The sequence below is a fragment of the Mesocricetus auratus genome, unplaced genomic scaffold, assembly GCF_017639785.1.
Source record: "Mesocricetus auratus isolate SY011 unplaced genomic scaffold, BCM_Maur_2.0 Super-Scaffold_100003, whole genome shotgun sequence".
Classification (NCBI taxonomy): Eukaryota; Metazoa; Chordata; class Mammalia; order Rodentia; family Cricetidae; genus Mesocricetus; species Mesocricetus auratus.
The window spans coordinates 51397394-51421437 of NW_024429188.1; the positions used below are offsets into that span (position 1 = coordinate 51397394).

General features: G+C 45.3%; 2 protein-coding genes and 1 pseudogene across 2 annotated transcripts; all 3 read left to right on the forward strand.

Moving 5' to 3' along the window:
* The first annotated feature begins 3926 nt into the window (after positions 1–3926).
* Magee1 (MAGE family member E1) lies at positions 3927–7592 on the forward strand. Its single transcript, XM_013125567.3, has one exon. It carries the CDS (start codon positions 4179–4181, stop codon positions 7062–7064), a length of 2886 nt encoding a protein of 961 aa, XP_012981021.1. The 5' UTR covers positions 3927–4178; the 3' UTR covers positions 7065–7592.
* A 4798-nt stretch (positions 7593–12390) lies between these two features.
* LOC121139772 (histone H3-like centromeric protein CSE4) lies at positions 12391–23560 on the forward strand. Its single transcript, XM_040743757.1, has 3 exons — positions 12391–13444; positions 18189–18268; positions 22955–23560. The coding sequence occupies exons 1-3, from the start codon at positions 13034–13036 to the stop codon at positions 23448–23450; spliced, it is 987 nt and encodes a 328-aa protein (XP_040599691.1). The 5' UTR covers positions 12391–13033; the 3' UTR covers positions 23451–23560.
* On the forward strand, positions 17030–17761 carry LOC121139995 (annotated as a pseudogene).
* Positions 23561–24044: the final 484 nt, after the last annotated feature.

Sequence of the window (24044 nt, forward strand, 5' to 3'; positions counted from 1 at the left end):
TAAATAGTCAAAGCTCTTAAGTGTTACCTCAAAGATGGCTCTACTAAAAATTTATTAGATCCTATGTAAAACTCTACCATCTCTCTGCTAATAGGGCAGGAGAGTTTCTATCCAGATGATCAACTAATTCCTTATAGCTATTAGAAAATTGCTGGGCCCTAGCACAGACACTGAGGTCAACAATACATGGGACCTCCTGAAACTGAGAAGCTTCTGTAAGGCAAAGGACACAGTCAACAAGACAAAAGGGCAGCTCACAGAACGGGAAAAGATATTCTCTAACCCCACATCTGACAGAGGGCTGATCTCCAAAATTTACAAAGAACTCAAGAAGCAAGTCTCTAAAAAAACCAAAGGATCCGATTAAAAAGTGGGCTACAAAACTACATAGAGAATTCTCAATAGAGGAGTCTAAAATGGCTGAGAGACACATGAGAAAGTGCTCAACATCCTTAGCCATCCGGGAAATGCAAATCAAAACAACTCTGAGATATCATCTTACTCCTGTCAGAATGGCTAAAATCAAAAACACCAACGACAATTTTTGCTGGAGAAGATGTGGAGAGAGGGGAACACTCCTCCACTGCTGGTGGGAATGCCGACTCATACAGCCACTTTGGAAATAAGTATGGAGATTCCTCAGGAAAATGGGGATAAGCCTACCACAAGACTCAGCAATTCCTCTCTTAGGCATATACCCAAAATATGCACATTCATACAACAAGGACATCTGTACCACTATATTCATAGCAGCATTATTTGTAATAGCCAGAACTTGGAAGCAACCTAGATGCCCCTCAACTTAAGAGTGAATAGAGAAACTGTGGTACATTTACACAATGGAGTACTATTCAGCAGAAAAAAACAATGGAATCCTGAAATTTGCAGGCAAATGGATGGCACTAGAAGAAACCATCCTGAGTGCGGTAACCCAGTCACAAAAAGAGAAACATGATATTTACTCTCTCATATATGGATTTTAGACATAGATCTGGGGAGTGCCAGCCTACAATCCTACTGCCAGAGAGTCTGGGAAACAAAACCTGTCTGCTGTAGGCAGACTCCTACAGCAAAACACTGAGCTCAACTCAAGAAACCCAGTGACAGAGAGGGAGGACTGATGAGCAAAGTGGTTAATACTGGGTTGGTTTAACCCCCAGAAACAGCTGGCCTAACAAGGGTTAGCTCTCGAATCCCAGACTGATGGCTGGGAATCCAGCATGGGACTGATCAAGACCCCCTGAATGTGGGCATCAGTGAGGAGGCCTAGGTAATCTATTGGGCCTTGGGTAGTAGATCAGTATTTATCCCTCACATTCAAATGGACTTTGGGTGCCCATCCCACAATGAGAGATGCATTCTCACCCTGGACTCTTGGGGGAGGGTCTAGGCCTTGCCCTGGATGAAATGACAGAATATGGACACCCCCATGGAGGGCCTCACCCTCCCTGGGAAAATGAGGGGATATTGGGGGGGGTTGGTGGGAGGGCACGGGAGGAGGGGAGGGAAATGGAGAGGGACCTGGGATTGATATGTGAAGCAACCTTGTTTCTAATTTAAATTTAAATCTAAAAATAAAAAATTAAAAAAAGAAAATTGCTGGGCCCACTAAACCTAATAACAATAAAACATTGACAAATACTTGAAGGACATTTCTGATCAATGTTACTTTTTTTGTGGTGCTGGGGAATCAAACTCACATTAGGCAAGTGTTCTACTACTGAGTCACATCCAAGTTCCAATATGAATATTTTTGAAGGATCCTAAAATAACATATAAGGGAAATAGTAAAAATCACACAATATGCAAAGAGTTTTATTCAGGGCTTACTACAGCAAAGAGACAACCACTGTAGCTTTTATTTTAGCAGAGACTCCGTGGCAGGTAGAGGAGTGAGAAAATTTTGTAGTGGGAAAGGGCAAGATTCTGGTATGTACAGATTGGCAGCTATTAAATTTGGGAAGCTGCAAACCAGCTAACTAGAAATGGGGCATCCTATGTGATTTCTCAGAGTTGTATATTCAACTGTCTCTTGTTGGTCCAAAGTTAGAAGCATAGACAAAAAGTATGGAAGTTGTTAATTATTAATCAAGTCCTGGCCATTTGGGGCTGATTGTTACAGAAGTTATTCTTTAGCTTCCTAGGTCATTACTAGTGTTAGCCAAATGACATCATACAAGGTCTTATTTGAAGTAGGTGGCTTTCCAGGGATATTTATTGTAGACAAACATGTTATATTTTTTAGAAGGTTGTTAAAAGTTGTGGATTATAATTCTACTTTCATATATGGTCCAACCCTTGCCAATTTGTGTTTTCTGTCACTCAGTGCACATCTACCATACAGAGATGAGACCAATAGTTTTCAAGTTGACCCAGGAAGAAATGTGTTGGTGTTCTGGTACTGCTGCACCCTCAGGGAGCATCCCTTAAGGCTGTTAAAACTATATAAATTAACTCCCTTGAAAAGATTCTTTATGAGTGGATATGATAGAGCAGGTGGCCCTTCACTGAAATATAGCATCATGATAAGAAGGGACAGAAATAGACGGGATGTATGATACAGTCAGTGCTTATTTTTGAAATAACATGGCCACCTCTGAGTATCCCATATGTAACTATTCTATAGTACACGGTATAATTTTGTGTGTGGCTATCAAAGTAACTTTATTTAAATTGCCAATAATTCATGTGAAGTCTATTGCAGGCCCATGGAAGGGCCCTTTTTGTGTGTACTTGACAATCATCAGGAAACGGGCTCTAGTGCACACCAACATGAATAAGAAGGAACTCTCAACTTCCCAAATCTAGATGTGTCTTCAGCTGCAGCACAGTATAAGACGGTATATTGAACTGCATTCTGGAAAGCTCACCCCCCCTCACCCTGGCCAAGCCTCACTTATGAAGGTGAGCCTGACCTCCAAGCCATGGACATTCACCACTTCATTTAGAGGCTAACCAGATACAACTATTTGGGTAATGGTGTGCTAGGCCCATAAGAAATTTTGTGGACCCATGTAACGAATGCAAGGTGGATAACATAAAATCTTGTCAGAATATGGCATCATATGGTCTATTAAAACCAGTTTGTATTGCACTAAGTCACACAAAATTATCTTCACGAGAACATACAGAATACTGGCAGCATAGGTTACCATGTAGGCTTATAAGGAAAACAAATGATTCCCTCTCCTTCCAATCCTGGGCAATGTTTCCTGCACTTGACTGTGGTTCAAAATCCCAGTCACTTTTGAGAAACTAATAGAAAGCTCCCCCAAAGATTTGCCTCCATAAGCCCTGCTAATTGCAGTTTTCCAAATCTGGCAATGAGGTTTCCTAATAATCCCCATAGTGCTAACTGCCCTAGGATCACTAATTTTGGATGTGGCTGGACCAATTGCAGGACTCCACATAAAGAGATCATATTTTTCTGTATTGGTAAGGGTTGGGATTGCAGTGAAATTATCTACGTAGCTACAGGTTTCCTAATTAAAACTAAATCCCAGCCCTTTGACCCTTTGGAGAAGGGGCAGGTTCTTATATCTGGCAGCCATATAAGAGTGATTAGAGGCTTCAGTAGAGAAAATGACAGAGGAGACAAGGGAAGGGATGAGAGCTTCACTCTTGCAAGCAGCACGCATATTTTTCCTCATAAACGGGTTTGAGGAATATACAAATCCTAAGGATACTAACTACCAATTTTGGAAATCTATTACCCTCTAATAGGTACCCTGGGTCTGAGAAATAGTGTTACCTCCATTTTTATTCTCTGCGCATCTGCTTCAAGTTCCATGTTTCACCCTACCAAAGCCTCCCTCCAGCTATTGCGCAGTTTTTGGTGCAGAATCACCAGGTCCACTTTCGCAGACCCACGGGAGGGGCTGGGTGGGGCGGGGTCGCCTTGTCGCAGAGCCCATCTGCGCTTGCGCGGACTGCGGCAGAAGGCGGGGTGTGAGAGGCGAGTATTCTGAGACTAGCGTTCACTGTTGGCTAGAACCTTCCTTCTTTCCCACCACCTCTAATTTCGGCTCCTGTGACTTGCTTGGAACTTTGGTTCTGGCAGCAGCAGCAGCATTACTGCTAGCGGCAGTGCTGGGCAGAGGCGCCTACACACCTCGCGTCCTCTTCTGCGAGATCGCGGGCCTGTCGGTGTCAGCTTCCACACGCCGGTCGACAAGACCATGTCGCTGGTAAGCCAGAATTCGCGCCGCCGCCGCGGTGGAAGGGCAAATGGGCGCAACAGCAGCGGGAAAGGTCTCCCTGCTGCCGTGCCAGGCCCAGACGTCCCTCAGGATCCCAGCGATCCTAAGCTCCTCCAGGGCCACTCCGCCTCTGATGGCCCAGGCACCTCCGTGCTGCCCACCCCCCGGGAGGGCCCAAGCACCTCTGTGCCACCCACCGCCCCAGGGGGCTCAAGCGCCTCCGGGCAGCTCATCATCTCTGAGGGACCAAACACCTCCGAGCTGCCCATCTCCGGGGAGGAGGGCCCTGGCACCTCCCGGCCTCCTGCAGTCTCCGCGGGGCTGAACACCGCTATGTCAATCCCCGCCGCAGAGGGCCTGAGCACCTCTGTGCCGCCCACCGCTCCTAAGGGCTCAAAGGCCTCTGAGCATCTCGATGTCTCTGAAGGGCTGAACATCTCCGAGCAGCCCCACTCCGATGAGGGCCCTGGCGTGCAGCCCACCCTGGGTGAGGGCCTGGGAACCACGGTGCCGGCCACCTTCTCCGAGGAATCGGGCATTTCCGTGCCGCTTCCCTCTGATGAGGGCCTGAGCACCCCGGTGTCACCCACCATCTCGGAGGGACCGGGCATCAACGTGCCCTCCCCCGCTAGTGAGGCCCCAAGCACCTCGGTGCCGCCCACTGCCTCTGATGGACTGGGCATCAACCTGCCGCCCACTTCTGCTGAGGGCCCGAGCACCTCCGTGCTGCTCTCGGCTTCGGAGGAACCCGACATCTCCGTGTCGCCCCCCTCCGCGGAGGGACTGAGCACTTCCATGCTGCCCCCCTCCGGTGAGGTCCAGAGCACCTGGGTGCCGCCCACCATCTTGGAGGGATCTAGCGTCAATATGCCACCCACGTCCAAAAAGGGACTGCGCACCTCGGTCCGGCCCGCTGCCCGTGAGAGCCCGAGCACCTCGGCTGAGGGCCGGGTCACATCCCTGCAATCCATTTCTGCTGAGGGCTTCGGCATCTCAGCGGCGGCGTCCTGTGCTGCGGAGGGATCCGCCACCTGCGGGCTGCTTCCCTGCGGGGAGGGCCCGAGCACCTCCGGGCTGCACATCCTGGGGAAGGGCCCGAGCACCTCCGGGCTGCACATCCTGGGGGAGGGCAGGAGCACTTCTGGGTTGCACACCCTGGGGGAGGGGCCGAGCCCTTCGCAGATCCCCCTAGGTGCCGAGGGCCTTGGCGCTTCCGCAATGTCCACTGCCGCTGACAACCCTGCCGCAGCAGCGTTGAGCTGCGGTGCTTCGGCGGGCATGAACTTGTGCAAGTGTACCTCCCTTGGTTTGCAAAAGGCCTCTGCTCCCTCTGTACGCCCGAAGCGTTCGGAAGGCCCCCTGGAATTCCAGGTCCTGAGAGACAGTGAGAATTCCAACTCCATTACCATTATGGGCCTTGGCACCGCCCACGTTGCTCTCACCCTGAAGCCTCAGGATCCTATGGAGCAAAACGTAGCAGAATTGTTGCAGTTTCTGCTGGTGAAGGATCAGAGCAAGTACCCGATTAAGGAATCTGAAATGAGGCAATTCATTGTTAAAGAATATCGCAACCAATTCCCTGAGATCCTCAGACGAGCAGCAGCCCACCTGGAGTGCATTTTTAGGTTTGAACTGAAGGAGCTAGACCATGAGGAGCACACCTACATCCTGCTCAACAAACTGGGACCTGTACCCTTTGAAGGGCTGGAAGACACCCCAAATGGGCCAAAGATGGGCCTCCTGATGATGATCCTGGGACAGATATTCCTAAATGGCAACCAAGCCAGGGAAGCTGATATTTGGGAGATGCTCTGGAGATTCGGAGTGCAGCGTGAAAGAAGGCTGTCTGTTTTTGGGAACCCGAAGAGACTTCTGTCTGTAGAGTTCGTGTGGCAGCGTTACTTGGACTACAGGCCCATAACTGACTGTGTACCTGTAGAGTATGAGTTTTACTGGGGCCCGCGATCCCACCTCGAAACTACCAAGATGAAAATTCTGAAGTTCATGGCTAAGATCTATAACAAAGATCCTATGGACTGGCCAGCACAATACAATGAAGCGCTGGAAGAAGATGCAGTCAGAGATGTTGCTGATGATTGGCGGCCTGTTCCTCACTTTAGGAGGCCCTTTTTTGAGGAAGTTTCTCCAGAGCTACTGGCTCCTGATTCAGATGCTCCTGGCTATCCCTCAAAATATTCTCCCCATTCATGGCCTGAGTCAAGATTAGAGAGCAAGTCAAGGAAACTGGTCCAGTTATTTCTGCTGATGGATTCAACTAAGCTGCCTATACCAAAGAAAGGAATCCTGTATTACATCGGTCGAGAGTGCAGCAAAGTGTTCCCTGACCTCCTGAATCGTGCTGCTCGCACCCTAAACCATGTGTACGGCACAGAGCTTGTGGTCCTTGATCCCAGGAACCACTCCTACACCCTGTACAACCGAAGAGAAATGGAAGATACTGAAGAAATTGTGGACAGTCCAAACAGGCCTGGCAACAACTTCCTAATGCAGGTTCTAAGCTTCATCTTTATAATGGGCAACCATGCCAGGGAGTCTGCAGTCTGGGCCTTTCTGAGGGGCTTGGGAGTTCAAAATGGAAGAAAGCATGTGATTACCTGCAGGTATTTGAGTCAGCGCTACATAGACAGTTTGCGGGTTCCTGACAGTGATCCAGTGCAGTACGATTTTGTATGGGGCCCTAGAGCCCGCTTGGAAACCTCCAAGATGAAAGCCCTGCGATATGTGGCCCGAATCCACAGGAAGGAGCCTCAGGACTGGCCAGAGCAGTACAGGGAGGCCCTGGAAGATGAGGCCAATAGAGCTGAAGCCGGGCACCGGCCACTGGTTGTCCGTAACTTGCGATAGATGACTGTGTGGCAGTCAGAGTGGCCTTGTATGGCCGGGCCTAGAGCCCTGGTTCTCACGTATTGGGGTTGGGGGGGTACGTATTGTATTTGATATTTGTGTTCCAGTTCCATTTATGTATTTTCATATTTAGTTCTTGTCTGGTATCTTGAAAAGTTTCAATTGTTTTAATAATATTGTCCAGTAATGTAAATGTGATTGACCACTTGCTGTCTCTGTTGTACTTTGCTATAAGAGTTTTGATAGTGTTATAAAATGTTTTGGGACTCTTTCCATCTTGTTGCATTGTCTAAAAGATAATATATAGCATATAGCTATAGATATAGGCTTTTCCTTGAAAGCTTGAAAAAAAATCATCAGTAAAGTGATCTAGCTTCAGATGTTAAACAAATATACAACAACTGACAAAGTGCTAAGTTGTGGCTGGCTTCCCTTTCTGTCTGCTATTGTGTAAAGAATACTACTGTTTACCTGTATTTGCTTTGCTGTACTAAAAATGTATTGAAAAATAAAGGTGTGATAAATCAAGCAATGTTAATCCACTAACTTATTCAGTAGATATTTATTATTTTCCTCTCATATAACAGGGACAGTAGTGTATTCTGGTTATAGTCTGATAGACATATACAAGATATAGCCCCTTCTCTAGAACTCAAAGACCAGAAGTTTTATTATTATATAAGCTAGATAGTACACTAAGTAGAGAGTTCTATGGGAGTTAAGAGAAGGTACACCAATATAATTCCTGAATCCAACTAGTCCATAGTGAACATCATAGGGATGGGAGGACAAGATTGGGTTCTTGATACAACATGAAGTAAATGGACTCAAACCTGGATTTTAGTCTTCAGTGGGTATTGGCGTGGATTGAAGACAGTGATCTGAAGGTAAGGCATTTCACATGGCATATGCTGTCTCATTGGGCTGGAGTGATAGTTCAGTGATTAAGAGTACTTGGGTACTCTGCTTTTCCAGAGGACCCAAATCTGGTTCCCAAGCACCCACTTTGGACACCTCACAACTGCATGTAACTCCATTTCTAGGGTATCTAATGCCTTCTGGTCCTGGCAGCTACCCACACAGGTGGCAGACACTCACACATGCACAAAAATAAAAAATTAATAAAAAGGTATGTGAATTCGCAAGCTGTGGATGTAGCTCAGAGTGTCTGCACAAGGTCCTGGGTTCTATCCCAAGCCACACATAAACCAGTTTGGTGGCTCACATCTGTAGTCCTGGCACTCAGGAAGTAGAGGCAGGAGGTACAGAAATTCAAGGTTATTGTGAGCTACATAGAGAGCTCAAGGCCAGCCTGGGATCCATAAGGACTGTCTTAAATACTTTAAGAGGATGTTTAAATTAATTTCCTTTGAGATATACTGTACTTTTAATATGCATCCCCAAACTGAGTGTTTAGCCCTAAGTGGTACACCTTTCTTACCCCTACCACCACCAAGGTTCAGGGAACATCAAAAGAGGAAGAGAACATGGAAATAACTTTAAGAGCTGGCTGGTGGGGCAGAGGGCTATGGAATGCAAAGTGCTGCACTTGGCGTGGCTGCTGTATTCATGAACTCACACCAACTGTGGTTGCCCTCACAAGACCTGCACAAGATCACTCTAGCAAAAACTCTCATATAGATGGGGAAAGTGCTCTCCAAGCTCCACCTTTATTGAGCAGCTAGCTCTTGGCAGTTGATAGCTGCAGTGGGAGGGAGAATAATTCTTTTTTAAATGTGTGGCCACTGGTAGGTTTTCCATGCTCCATTAGATGGCCCCACACACGTGTACACAGGGGCAGTACAAACTGGACTTTGTAGGTTATGTTTTAAAAGTGGACACAAAATTGTGAGGGGGCGTTAGGGAGGATTTGGAGGGAGTTGGAAGAGAAAATGGGGAAGGGGTGGATATGATCATGGTTAATTGTATGTATGTGTGATGTTCTCAAGAATAAAGAAAAGGTAATATTTTAAAAGGGGGCTAGAGAAATGGCTCAGAAGTTAAGAGCACTTGCTACTCTTCTAGAAGACTTCAGTCCAGTTTCCCAGCACCCATACCAAGCAACTCACTGCCATCCGGAACTCCAGCTCCAGAGATCCTACATCCTCTTCTGGATTCCACAGGTACTTGCACACATATGGCATACACACAAACACATGTGCATGTGTGCACATGCACTTACACATGATTAAAAGTAAATAAATAAATACATGTATAAATAAATCTCTTATCTTTCAGCAATATACACCAGCACACTTTTTGAACCCATTTTGCATGATGACCATAGGTTCCTTATCATTCTATTTATATTGTCTTCATTCAGGTAAACAAGTTAAAGGAGTAGACCACATGCAGAAAACCTATTTTTCTAGCAAAGGTAAAATAGCCATACAAGAGTAATATGGTGTTTTTTAAAATTTTCTGCTTAGGTATATTATAGTCCATTGGCAAAATACTAGTCAAATAGTCAACATTGTTGTCAATGGAAGGAGAATGTACTTCTTCCAAGGAAGGATATGTAGTGGTCAGCCTCATAGAGAAGCTACACATATTTTGAATAAAAAAGTCAGTTGACCACATAAAAATTAGTATTTCTTGTGAGATGGAAAGCTATTGGAAGATTTTCATCTGAGGAATGGATGGATTGGAGTTAGTTTTGACACTGAATTGAGTTAGCTCTTGCCCTGAAAAACCAAGGGGCCAAGGAAAATATAACTTCTAATTTTAGGATAGCATTTCTTTTCTAATTCTTTTATGAAATTTTCTTTTTAAAGGAAAATTGGACTAATATAGTTATAGACAGGCATTTTTAAAAATAAAATACCCAAGAAAACAGCTTCCTTTGTATGAGGATATTAAATGAATTAATGCATAATGATTAAGATTATGTGGTCTAGGGCTATAGTGCCTGGTACAAATTCATGGTCTCCATCATTATCAGGCATGGGACACTGAATAAATTAATTAACACTTTTGCACTTCAGTAGCCCTGTTTGTAAAATGGGCATAATGATTTTTACCTGGCCCATAATTTTGTAATAATTAAAATAACATGTAAAATACAACTGGGTCTTTTCTAGTTAGCAATATGTAGATGATGTTGCAGGCTGATTTTTCCAGGAATTAAAATGAGAAGTGGAAATTTCCCTGAAAATTTTATTGGGGCTCAATACCCACAAGAAAGCAAAGGAGGTTGAAAAGTGGAACAGTAATAGTTGCTGGAAATAGATTAGTTGATCTCACCAGCAAGTTTCAAGTCATGGTGATCTTACAGATTTGTCCCAAGTTAGGAAACCGGCACTGAATTTTATACTTCCATAGTGCCGCTCAGTCATTGGATCTATCCTGTCTGCTAGTAAAGAGCCTTGTCTAAGGGCAAGTCAGTTCTTTCCAGACAAGAGTGATCTGTTGAAGCATAAACCCAGTAAACATCAACAGCTTCAAGTGCTGGAGGAATAAGAACTGGGACATCTGGGTGATACATAAAACATCCACTAAAGCTGTTGCTTCATTCCCTTTAACACACCCCCTCTGTAGTTCTTTCTCTTATTGTTATTATCAGTAACTACTGTTGCCATCAAAAGGGATTAAATAACTTTGCATTGCTCTTCATGGGTGTTGTTCATCCACATCAATGAACCATTTTACTTTAGACATGCCCTTCTTGAAAGAAAGACTCTAATAATATACCTTTTACTAGTTGAGCTCTGTATTAGTTTTCCATGTTTCTTAGTAGAAGTGTGTCTTTTGTAGTAACATATATTCATTGTACAAAATATTGGATTTGATTATGACATTCTTATGCATATATCATGTATTTTTATCTTTATTACCTCATCATACTCTCTTGTTCTTTCTCCCCCATTTCATTGGTCCTGTTCATCTTCCTTCTGTTTTCTTTCTTTTTTTTTTTTTTTTTTTTTTTTTGGTTTTTCGAGACAGGGTTTCTCTGTGGCTTTGGAGGCTGTCCTGGAACTCGCTTGGTAGTCCAGGCTGGTCTCGAACTCACAGAGATCCGCCTGCCTCTGCCTCCCAAGTGCTGGGATTAAAGGCGTGCGCCACCAACGCCCGCTTCCTTCTGTTTTCAAGTCTTCATTTTATTTAGACTGAGATTATACATATGGGAGAAAACATGAGACATTTGATTTTCTGGGCTTGGCTTATTTTGGTTAACATGATTATCTTCAACTCCACCCATTTTCTTATCATAATATAGTTTTATCCATTTATAGTTACACCGTATATATGTGACACATTTCTTTATCTAGCCATCTAAGATGGACATGTAGACCTACTGCATCACTTGGGGATTGAGGATATGGCCACAGTAAACATGGATGAACAGACATCTCAGTACCAAGCTAACCTGGAACCTTGAGGGTAAGTACCCAGGAATAATAACTGGATAATGTACGCATTTTGGTGAATCAGATGGGACAGGTATTCTGGCACTCGGGAGTCACAGAATACTGAGTGTTACACAGGTCAGGTGGAAAGGTATCCTGGAGCTCAGGAGTCACAGAATACTGAGTGTTACTCAGCTCAGATGGAAAGGTATCCTGGAGCTCGGGAGTCACAGAACACTGAGTGTTACACAGGTCAGGTGGAAAGGTATCCTGGAGCTCAGGAGCCAAGGATCACCACAGGTGACAGTAAGCATAGCAGCTTACAGCCCTGCCTCAGGGAAAGGCTTCCCCAGGATATGGGCTCGACTCAGGCAGGACAGCATCTTCAAGCTGAGGCTGTTCGCTCACTGTTGCAGTTTTGCTCGGCATGAGGTTTCTCAGGAGAAGTTGTTACACTTCAGCTCTGCTCCAGGAGAGTGGAGAGAACAGATTGCAGCTCTGCCAAGAGAAGGTTTCCCTAGCAAAAGGGTTACAGCCCTGCTCGCTCTGCTCTGCTCTGCCCAGGGTCTCCTCTGCTCTGTCGCCACCGCAAAAGTATTTCACCCAAAGCTTATTGAAGGTTTTTTTTGGAAGAAAGAAACCAAGGAATGGCTGCCCTCTGCCAGAGTAGCAGGGGACAGCAGGGTAGCACGAACAGCCACAAGTTGAACAGAAACACAGTTTATATCGGGTTTACAGGGTGGGGATTGGTCAGATTTAGTGCTGAGCTCCGATTGGCTAGAGCTCCTGCTCAAGGATTGGCTAGTTTTCTGCACAGGATTAGGGTGAGATTTGGCTCTGGTTTCAGGGCCAAAGTGTGTTTCTTTTTCTGGTCCTTTTTAGCCTTTTGGCTCCAATTTTAGGTCCAGGATGCATTTCTTTCACTGGCTCTATTTCCTGGGACAAAAATGTGTTTCTTTGGCACTGGTTTCAGGGTCAGGGTTCATTTCTTGGTTCTGGTTGCAGGGCCAAAGTGTGTTTCTTTGGCTCTGCTCAGGGTGTGCTTCTTTGACTCGTCCTTTTCCCCTACATACTCTGCACCACTTGCATGCCTGGTATCAGCAGCAGACGATTTGAGAGACCCTGAGGTGAATTAAGGTGGAAGCAAGCCTTCATGTGGGTGCTGGGTGTTGAGGACTGGTCCTTTGTAAGAGCAGACAGTTTAACTGATGAACCACCTACAGCCCTTGCTCCGGAAGTCCTTAAACTGTTCTAGGTCTAATATCACAAACTCAGGAAAACACCCAGAGGTTCTAGAAGGTTCTTTGTGACTTGACCGTTGAGGCAGGATTGTAAACAAAAATAAAAAAACAAAAAGAAAAATTAAGAAGGGCTTGAGTTTTTCTACAGTCCATGCTGCACGCCTACACAGACAGCCTCCATTAACAGTCCTGGTGGCAAGAACACCCGGAGAGTATATAAGGGGCGGGCTGTAAAGAGGATCACCACATGGGCCAACCAGAGTGCAGTAGTGAATCACGCCACCAGGTGGGCGACCAATAGGAATGCAGTGGGCTCTATAAAAGCCGAGCCCTCAAGGCACCTAGCACACTCGAGGAGCAGAGGAGAAAGGGCTTCTTCACGATGGCACGCACCAAGCAGACAGCGCGGAAGTCGACAGGAGGCAAGGCTCCGCGGAAGCAGCTAGCTATGAATGTGGCTCGCAAGACTGCACCGGTTACTGGCGTAGTGAAGAAGAAGCAGCACCGCTACCGCCCAGGCACTGTGGCGCTTCGTGAGATCCGCCGCTACCAGAAGACCACCGAGTTGCTGATTCGCAGGGCGCCGTTCCAGCACTTGGTGCATGAGATAGCTCAGGGTTTCAAGACTGACCTGCGCTTCCAGAGCTCTGCGCTGATGGCGCTGCAGGAGGCCTGCGAGGCCTACCTCGTGGCGCTGTTCGAAGACACCAACCTGTGTGCCATCCACGCCAAGCGGGTGACCATCATGCCGAAAGACATCCACCTGGCTCGTCGCATTCGCGGAGAGCACTCTTAAACTTAGACTCCACAGGCTCCTGATTATTGCACTATCCTAAACCCAAAGGCTCTTTTCAGAGCCACCCACCACATCTATAAAAGTGGTTGTAACCTTGTATGTAAATTTGATCGATAATTGAAAATATATGCAAATTTTTTGCTTTTAAAAGCTGGCCTCAGAATAAAATCTTTGAAACCTTAAAAAAAATCACAATGAATGCATGGGATGTCTTCAAGAATAAACAGGCCAGGTATTTTGCTCTTTGGGACCTTATACGAACATTTCTACTGACTCAGTAATTAATTAATAGGGATGTTTAGTATGTTACGTGATGATAATGAGTATATGGGCTTGTAGTAAGTGAACGGAAGAAAGACATCCCAAACACAAAACAGCAGTGTGCAAATAATAGGAATTACACAGACAATGTTTAGGGAGCCAGTTTCAGGGACTGGCATAGAAGATGCATGTGGCAGGTAGGCTTAAAAACACAGTAATTTTTTCTCTTTTTTTTATCATTTTTTATTTTAATTTTAAATAGCTTGTTTTACATGTCAATCCCAGTTAATTTTGCTGGGCGGTGGTGGCAAATGCCAGCACTAAGGAGGCAGAGGCAGGTAGATATCTGTGAGTTTGGACCAGCCTGGTCTACAGAGTGAGTTCCAGGACAGCCTCCAAAGCCACACAGAAACCCTGTCTCGAAACCCACCCATAAAGTATAGCAATTTGCCAACATTTCACAATAATCATGTGCCTTTCATAGAAGCAGAGATTCAAAAAGGCAAAGGAAAGGTCTCACTTGGAGATCTCTTATTAATCTGTTACAGCCTACTAAGAATTTTACATATACTCCAGTTTGTTTGCTTTTCTGGTCAACAAATGATAAACATATATAGCCAATTGACTTTACAGAAGATATGGCTAAGTATTGAGACATATTTGTCCTACCTTAAAGAAAAACTCTCTTCATTAACCTGATTAAATGCCCAAGGAGAGAACAATTATCCTTCAAAAATGTATATGCTTGCCTTAAATAAGTACAGACAGACGTATCTGAGCAATATCCACAGCTGAAAAGTTCAGCTGTAAATGGAAACACAAATTTCTCCTTTAAAAAACATTCACATGGACTGGTGACATGGTTCAGACAGTAAAGGTGACTGCTACCAAGCGTGATGACCTGAGTTTGATCCCCAGAACCCACATTGTAGAATAGAGCTAGGTGATTGATTGATTGATTGATTGATTGAGTGATTGATTGCCTGATTGAATGCGACAAAGAATTAAAAGACCCACACTTGCTAATCAATAGAGCTTCTCTCCGGAACAAAGGAGATGAGTAAGGAAATAAAATTTGATTTCTACTGAATCTGCTACCCTCAATCCACTCATCCGGAGAACACTATTTAAGAAAGCAGATGGCAGATGGGTGGCAGTGGCACACACCTTTAATCCCAGCACTTGGGAGGCAGAGGCAGGTGGATTTCTATGAGTTTGAGGCCCATCAGAGCTACACATACAGGAATCCTGTCTCGAAAAAAAAATCAAGCAAGCAGAATGCATAAGTGATCGATATACTATACAGGTTTATTTATTTATTTATTTATTTATTTGGATTGGTCTTCAGAAGTACTCTCAGTTCCCATTACAGGACAAGCAGGAAAGTGTGAAGATGAAGCAGGAACGCGAGCACTACTACAACCTCACATGCAAGTGTTTTTCCTTTTTGCTTTTTCGAGACGGGGTTTCTCTGTGTAGCCTTTTCTGTCCTGGAACTCACTCTGTAGACCAGCCTGGCCTCAAACTCATAGAGATCTGCCTGTCTCTGCATCCCTGAGTGATAGATAGTATTAAAGGCACGTGCCACTACATTGGGCTGTATCTCTTTTTTTAAAGACTGCCATTATGATTACAATTAGATGGACTCTCAAAATAATTTGAAATTCCTGAATGACCAATGCGTCCATTTCTTTTCTTGTTGCTGTGACAAAGTATCTGAAGCAGAATTTCAGGGAGGAAGAATTTATTCTGGCTCACAAACTGAAGATTTAGGTTGAGGAAGACACGACAGCAGGAGTGTGAGGCAGCTAGTCACACCGATTCCCAGTTAGGACACAGAGACAGAACGCAGATGTTCCTCTACCTTTCTCCTTTTGATGCAACCAGGACTCTGTCCACAGAATGATCCCTCCTGGAGTTAGGTTTTAATTAACCTAATCTAGATAATCCTTCACAAACTCGTCCAGGGGCTCCTTTCTGTGGTGACTTTAGATCCTGCCATATTGACAATCAATATTAACCATCACAGATACTGAGGTTGAACAATTTTTCACGCATTTATTTTACATTTTGCTTTATCCTTTGAAAGAACTATCTGTTATTGCTTTGATTGAGGTGTTTGATTTCTGTAGGGTTTTTTTTTCACTCTTTGTGCATCCTCGGTATTAAGCTTCTGTCTGCTATGCAGCTGGCAAAGACTTCCTCCCATTCTTCCGGCTTCCTCTTGTCTTAGTTGTTTCCTTCCCAGCTTGGAACTTTCTTCATTTCATGAATCCCATTTGTCGACTCTTAGGCTTATTTTCTGATCAAGTAGAGTCTTGCTCAGGAATCCTTGCTTGTGCTTGAAGTGTTTTCTCTCCTTTTTCTCACGACAGTTTCAGAGTTTAAAGTATTATATCATTTACACTGATCCAGGAGGAGTTGACTTTTATATAGGCTAACAGACAGGGATCTAGTTCATTCTTCTTTATATAGATAGCCAGATCTCCCAGCATCATTTGATGAGGAAACTGACTTTTCTTCAATGCACTTTTGTACATCTTTAGAATCAGTTGGCTGTATTCACATGGGTTTATATCATGGTCCTCTCTTCTATTCCATTTATCTGCGTGTCTCTTTTTGTGCCATTAGCATGCTACTTTGTTCCTGCCGCTGTATGTATAACTTGAAATCAGTTTTCATGATACCTACAGCTTTCTTTTTTATGTTCAGATTTCTTTGACTATGTAGAATCTTTTATGCTTCCATCACTGTCCATCCATTCCTTTGAGACTGGGTTGCAAATTGAGCCTGCAGCTAGGCTGGTGACCACCAAGCCTCAGTATCCTCTTGTCTCTGTCCCTAACAATGCTAAGTTTATGAACACATAGCCAGGCATGCCTTTTCTTTTTAAGTATAGGGTCTGAGGATTCTACCTTAGGTCCTTTTCTTATTATCAAGTGCTCCTACTCACTGAACCATTTGTTTAGCCACTAAAATATATTTTAAGACAAATGAAAATGGGGTTGTTTTCTTGATTTAATTCTCAACACGTTTGTTATTTGTACATCTAATGATTTTTGTGTGATAATTTTGTATCCTGCCATTTTCCTGCAAGTACTTGTGAAATCTATAAGTTTTCTTATATAATCTATTATGTATAGAATCATATCATCGCACATGTGAATAATTTGACTCTTCCTGTCTGTATCCCTCTTATTCCTGTCTCTTATTACTTTAGCTAAGACTTGGGATACTGTATTGAAATAGGTGTAATCAAGATATATACTGAAGGAGAGACCAGCGTGGGTGGAGGGCGCGAGCCGACCGAGCGCGCCAACCATGGCCTCCAAGTGTCCCAGCTGTGACAAGACCTTGTACTTTTCTGAGAAGGTCAGCTCCCTGGGCAAGGACTGGCACAAGTTCTGTCTCATGTGTGAGCGCTGCAACAAGACGCTGACCTCCCGGGTCATGCTGAGCATGATGGGAAACCTTTCTACCACAAACCCTGCTGTGTATGCCTCATTGTTTGGACCCAAAGGCGTGAATATAGGGCATGCTGGTTCCTATGTCTAAGAGAAGCCTCTGACTGAGAGCCTCAGGCCTCAGGTAACATTGGCCCCATTGAGGTCCCTGTGGTGCGAACAGAAGACCAGCAGACCCCCAACGGTCCCACCAAAGACTCTAGTGTCACCACATTCACTGGGGTACACAATATTTGTCTGCGATGCAACAAGAGGGTGTGCTTTGCTGAGAAGGTGACCTGCTGCCACCAGCTCTTACTGCTCTGGGAGTGCTGCTCCAAGACACTGACCCCTGGTGGCTATGCTGAGAATGAAGGCCAGCCCTACTGCCACAAGCCTTGCTATGGAATTCTCTTTGGACCCAAGGGAGTAAATACCAGTACTGTGGGCAGCTGTAGCTATGACAAGGACCCTAAAGGCACAGTCCAGCCTTAGACCTGCAGATGCTGTCCTCAAGGTCCCATGCTTGACTCTGAGGGAAAATGGCCCACTGTCTCCACTGCCTGCTGCTGTGTCCGCTGAGCTGCCTGTGTCTGAGAATGTGCAGAGGGTGTCGGGGATTGACAACACAGAGATCGGAAGGCTCCTCAAGAAGGCTCTCCTTTATTCCTACTCTGGCTGGTTATTATATACCCTGACACCAGAGGTGGAGGTGGGTGGGTTTGAAGAGGTGAATAGTCTTTGGAAAAGGTCGAACGCAGGGCGGTTGCCGTGGGCCAGCCCTTTTCAGGAACTTATTGCCCTTGGCATTGTATTGCTTTTAGTAAACATGTTTTCAGTAAACATTGTCTTACAGCTGCCTACTCCCAGGCCAATGGGGAAGTGGGTCTCTGCTCAAGGTCTGGTATCCCCACAATTCCCCCTTTTTAATTTTTTAATGAGGCACTCCTGGCTTAGGTCAAGTAGGGTCACCTTCTCTTGCCTGTCTTTGGGGGACCTTGAACCCCTGTCTTAGGTGGGAGGTGTCTTCCCCACAGGTTGACCGTCAACGGAAGAACTTCATCCTTAAATCATCTGTAACCCACCTTCATAGCTATCGGGATTGCCATGGACTAAGGTAAGCAATACTTGGTTATGGATCTCTTGCCTCTGGAACAAGGCACGTTTGAGCTCGGCATAAGGCCAGAATGAGTACTGCCACTGCCACCATTTCCAGGACCCCCATTGACATAGCGCCTCTCCATCACCGTACCCATCACCAGATCAGGGCCATAACATTCTACCAGCCTTCCTCTGTTACAAGGGTAACCCAAATGTGATTTACATTTACAATTTGATGGTGAAAACAGTGATAAAGTTTACAATCGTTCTAATATCTGCTCAGGAAAGCATTTAGAAAGTGCGCCTGCACAGATACATTAGGTACAACCATTGATGTTACACATGTAGCATTATAAAAAATATGAACAATAGGCTTGTTGCACTATCCACAGAGCACCAATTTGTTCCTGTGGTGATGCAGTTTGTTGATTTAAAGTCACCAGCCTCAGCTGACTATGCGACTTGAGACAAAGGTCTCTTTTTGTCACATTAGGACAAGTTCCATTTCTCCAGAAAAATACACTGGCATAGGTGTGATTCCAGAAACAGGAACCACCAAGTCTGATATTTCAAGTGACCATGTCCTGTTCAAATACTGAAAAGAGGCTTTTGCCACTCATCACAGTCCATACCAATGTGCAAATGTTTTAAATGGGTCCTTTTTTCCCCCAAAGGGAAAAACTGGCAAAATGAATTCTGTTGTTTCAAGGTGTGTCAAGGGCAGACAGTTAGTCTTTCCAGTTCTCTGTTGGCTTCGGGATGAAAACTCACAGGTCCGGGAGGTTGATGCAGCAGGCCTGTTGAGAAACTGGAAATCTAGAACCGACTGTTTTCCTTCTTTCTCGGGCTGTAGATTGGATGACATCAAGGGTCAGGAACACTGATTTAGGAGATCTCACTCAAACTGGCTTAGGTAAGCTCCTATGGTCTCAGGTCCAGTTTTTCTCTGCTCCATGCATCTCACTAAATGGTCTGACAGCTGCCAAAGCTTTATTCTTTTCCTGCAAGAAAACACAAACATGCCCTCGACACCAAATTAGGGTCTTCTCCACTGTCTAGTGCATGGATGTCTCCGTTTGACCTCAGCAATGGTTGCTCTGAGGGCGATCTCTCAGGGTCCCCTTACTTTCCTGACCTTTGACAGGCGAAGGCCTGGAGATTTAATCTGGTACACCTAGCTTGGTACCCCTTTTTAACACTTTTGCATAGCCTTACAGGCCAGCCTTTTAGATCTCTCAGTTCCCCTTTACTTTCCTGACCTCAGTGGATCAGGTGAAAAACTTGAGATTTTTTATTTTATTTCTTATTTTACCTTTATTTTTTGAGACTGGGTTTCTCTCTATCCTTTTGGAGGCTGCCCTGGAACTCAATCTATAGACCAGGATGGCCTCGATCCTACCTACCTCTGTCTCTCGAGTGTTGGGATTAAAGGCATATGCCACCAACACCCGACTCTCTGAAGATCATAGCAAACCTCCTCCCAATCAGGGACATTTATGCCTCCCCCAGTAATGAACCATGGGCTCACTCGCTCAATCCATTTTAAAAAGCCTTCCATGGTTGTAGTCCCCTGTTCTTCAAGTCACTTTTTTACGTGATACTGTAATTTAAACTTCCAGGGACTATTTCCCTTACCTCAGTGTGTCTTGACTGCAAACCCCGGGGCCTGAGTGGCTTAGTAGGAAGTCTGCTGGGTAATGTCCAGAACAGCACAGAACTTCAACACTACTTCTTTCTTCCTTCCTTCCTTTCTTTCTTTCTTTCTTTCTTTCTTTCTTTCTTTCTTTCTTTTTTGTTTTTTGAGACAGGGTTTCTCTGTAGTTTTTGGAGGCTGTCCTAGAACTCGCTCTGTAGACCAGGCTGGCCTCAAACTCACAGAGTTCTGCCTGCCTCTGCCTCCCGAGTGCTGGGATTGAAGGTCGGCGTCACCAACACACAGTGCGAGGTTTCAGGATTTTTAAAAAAAAGATATATATTGAAGAAAGTGGGTATACAATCTCATTCCTGATTTTAATGAAATGTCCCCTGTAGTCTAGAGCATTTTTATGAAGCTAGTACTATCCTGATTCCAAAACAGATAAAGTCATCGCAAAAAGAAAAAATAAAATTGCTGATGGCTAACCAGTCTCCTTGATAAACACAGATGCAAAATGCAAAGTGAATTCAACATCACATCAAAAAGACCATGTACGTCAACCAAGCTAGCATCATTACAGAGACATAGAGATTGTTCAATATATTTTAGTAAAATCAATGAATGTTATTCAGCACATAGGCGCATAGTCAGAAATCATATGATCATTTACATGGATGCAGAAAAGGCATTTGATAAAATTCAATATCTATGATAAATGATTATTTATGTGGGACACAATTTATTTACAAAAGAGTGTAAAATTCACCATCGAATATGCCATGTTTTGTTTATTCTCATAGGAGACCTGCCCTTTGCTAAACAGAAACAGAGGAGGAATGGATGGGGGAGACTGGGGAAGGGCTGGGGAAGGGCCTGGGAGTAGAAGAGGGAAAGGAAAGCTTGGCCAGGTTGTATAAATAAACTTATTTTAAAATGAAAATATCAACATAAGAAGTTGAGTGTCTGAAGTGCTGTGCCTTCTAAGGGCTGACTTTTCTCCCTTACAACCTCACCCAACCCTTGCCAAGGAGCCAAGGCAACTATACAACCACTTAGTCTTCAAAGATTCCTCCTCCCCCAGCTCTGCTCAAAGAGGGTGAGAGCCAGGTGAGCCTGGGGCAGTGGGACAGATGCCACCATAAACCACCATGTAGGGAGTGGTCCATCCTAGCAACAAACAATGAGATCCTTTACGATAGCCAAATAAGGAATGAGGAACCCATCCAAAAAGTCTCTCCCAGGATGACAACCACCAAATACACTAGACATAAGCAAGGGTTAACAGCCTTGAGACATGTCACTTTGCTATAGAGGAGCAAGCCACTGCTCAGCACTAAGAAATATCCCACTAGGACCTCCTCTCTCCCATCTGCCAAGGATCCTTAGACTGAGGCTATTCTATTCCCTCTCTGTTCATCCAGCCACGCAGAGTGGAGCTTACAAAATCCACTGGGAACCAGGCAGTGGTGGCAATCTCCTTTAATCCCAGCACTTGGGAGTCAGAGGCAGGCAGTTCTCTGTGGGTTTGAGGCCAGCCTGGTATACAAGAGCTAGTTCTAGGGTAGCCTCCAAAGCCACAGAAAACCCTATATCGAAAAAAGCAAACAAAAAAGCTACTTGGGAACAAGAAGACAGAACGTCGGTCACCAGATAGACATCATGCAGCTGCCAAGGACCAGAGACCCGAGCATCACAGGCGTTTGGCTTACGTGTATACTGTGTTGGCATTTAGGTGGAATTTGGATGGGTCAGATATTCTGGCACTAGGGAGTCACAGAATATTTAGTGTTACACAGCTCAGGTGGGAAGGTATCCTGGAGCTCGGGAGCCAAGGACCACCACAGGTTGCAGTAAGCATAGCAGCTTACAGCCCTGCCTCAGGGAAAGGCTTTCCCAATGTATGGGCTCCACTCAGGCCGAACAGCATCTTCCAGCTGAGGATGTTCGCTCAGTGTTGCAGTTTTGCTCGGCAGGAGGTTTCTCGGGAGAAATTATTACAGTTCAGCTCTGCTCCTGGGGAGCAGACAGCACAGATTGGAGCTCTGCCAAGAGAAACTTTCCCTGGCCAAAGGGTTACAGCCCTGCTAGCTCTGCTCTGCTCTGCCCAGGGTGGCCTCTGCTGTCTCCACCGCAAAAGATTTTCACCCAAAGCTCATTGAAGGGGTTTATTGGAAGGAAGAATCCGGAGGAATGGCTGCCCTCTGCCAGAGTAGCAGGGGACAGCAGGGTAGCACGAACAGCCACAAGCTGAACAGACACACGGTTTATATGGGGCTTCCAGGGTGGGGATAGGTCAGATTTAGTGCTGAGCTCCGATTGGCTAGAGCTCCTGCTCAAGGATTGGCTAGTTTTCTGCACAGGATTAGGGTGAGATTTGCCTCTGGTTTCAGAGCCAAAGTGTGTTTCTTTCTCTGGTCCTTTTTAGCCTTTTCACTCCAATTTTAGGGTCAGGGTGCATTTCTTTCACTGACTCTGATGCCAGGGACAAAGTGTGTTCTTTTGGCACTGGTTTCAGGGTCAGGGAACATTTCTTTGGTTCTGGTTGCAGGGCCAAAGTGTGTTTCTTTGGCTCTGCTCAGGGTGTGTTTCTTTGACTCGTCCTTTTCCTATACATACTGTGGACCACTTGCATGCCTGGTACCAGCAGAAGATGGTTTCAGAGCCCCTGAGGTGAATTAAGGTGGAAGCAAGCCTTCATGTGGGTGCTGGGTGTTGAGCACTGGTCCTCTGGAAGAACAGACAGTTTAACTGCTGAACCACCTCCAGCCCTTGCTCCGGAAGTCCTTAAACTGTTCTAGGTCTAATATCACAAACTCAGGAAAACACCCAGAGGTTCTAGAAGGTTCTTTGTGACTTGACCGTTGAGGCAGGATTGTAAAAATAAAAAAAGAAAAATTTAAGAACAGCTTGAGTTTTTCTACAGTCCATGCTGCACGCCTACAGAGACAGCCTCCATTAACAGTCCTGGTGGCAAGACCACCCGGAGGGGCAGGCTGTAAAGAGGATCACCACATGGGCCAACCAGAGTGCAGTAATGAATCACGACACCTGGTGGGCGACCAATAGGAATGCAGTGGGCTCTATAAAAGCCGAGCCCTCAAGGCACCTAGCACACTCGAGGAGCAGAGGAGAAAGGAGCTTCTTCACGATGGCACGCACCAAGCAGACAGCGCGGAAGTCGACGGGAGGCAAGGCTCCGAGGAAGCCGCTAGCTATGAATGTGGCTTGCAAGACTGCACCGGTTACTGGCGTAGTGAAGAAGAAGCAGCACCGCTACCGCCCAGGCACCGTGGCGCTTCGTGAGATCCGCCGCTACCAGAAGACCACCGAGTTGCTGATTCGCAGGGCGCCGTTCCAGCACTTGGTGCGTGAGATAGCCCAGGGTTTCAAGACTGACCTGCGCTTCCAGAGCTCTGCGCTGATGGCGCTGCAGGAGGCCTGCGAGGCCTACCTTGTGGCGCTGTTCGAAGACACCAACTTGTGTGCCATCCACGCCAAGCGGGTGACCATCATGCGGAAAGACATCCACCTGGCTCGTCGCATTCGCGGAGAGCACTCTTAAACTTAGACTCCACAGGCTCCTGATTATTGCACTATCCTAAACCCAAAGGCTCTTTTCAGAGCCACCCACCACATCTATAAAAGTGGTTGTAACCTTGTATGTAAATTTGATCGATAATTGAAAATATATGCAAATTTTTTGCTTTTTAAAACTGGCCTCAGAATAAAATCTTTAAAACCTTAAAAAAATCACAATGAATGCATGGGATGTCTTCAAGAATAAACAGGCCAGGTATTTTGCTCTTTGGGACCTTATACGAACATTTCTACTGACTCAGTAATTAATTAATAGGGAAGTTTAGTATGTTACGTGATGTTAATGAGTATATGGGCTTGTAGTAAGTGAACGGAAGAAAGACATCCAAAACACAAAACAGCAGTGTGCAAATAATAGGAATTGCACAGACAATGTTTAGGGAGCCAGTTTCAGGGACTGGCATAGAAGATGCATGTGGCAGGTAGGCTAAAAAAATACAGTAATTTTGCTGGGCAGTGGTGGCACATGCCTTTAATCCCAGCACTAGGGAGGCAGAGGCAAGAGGATCTCTGTGAGTTCAGACCAGCCTGGACTACACAACGAGTTCCAGGACAGCCT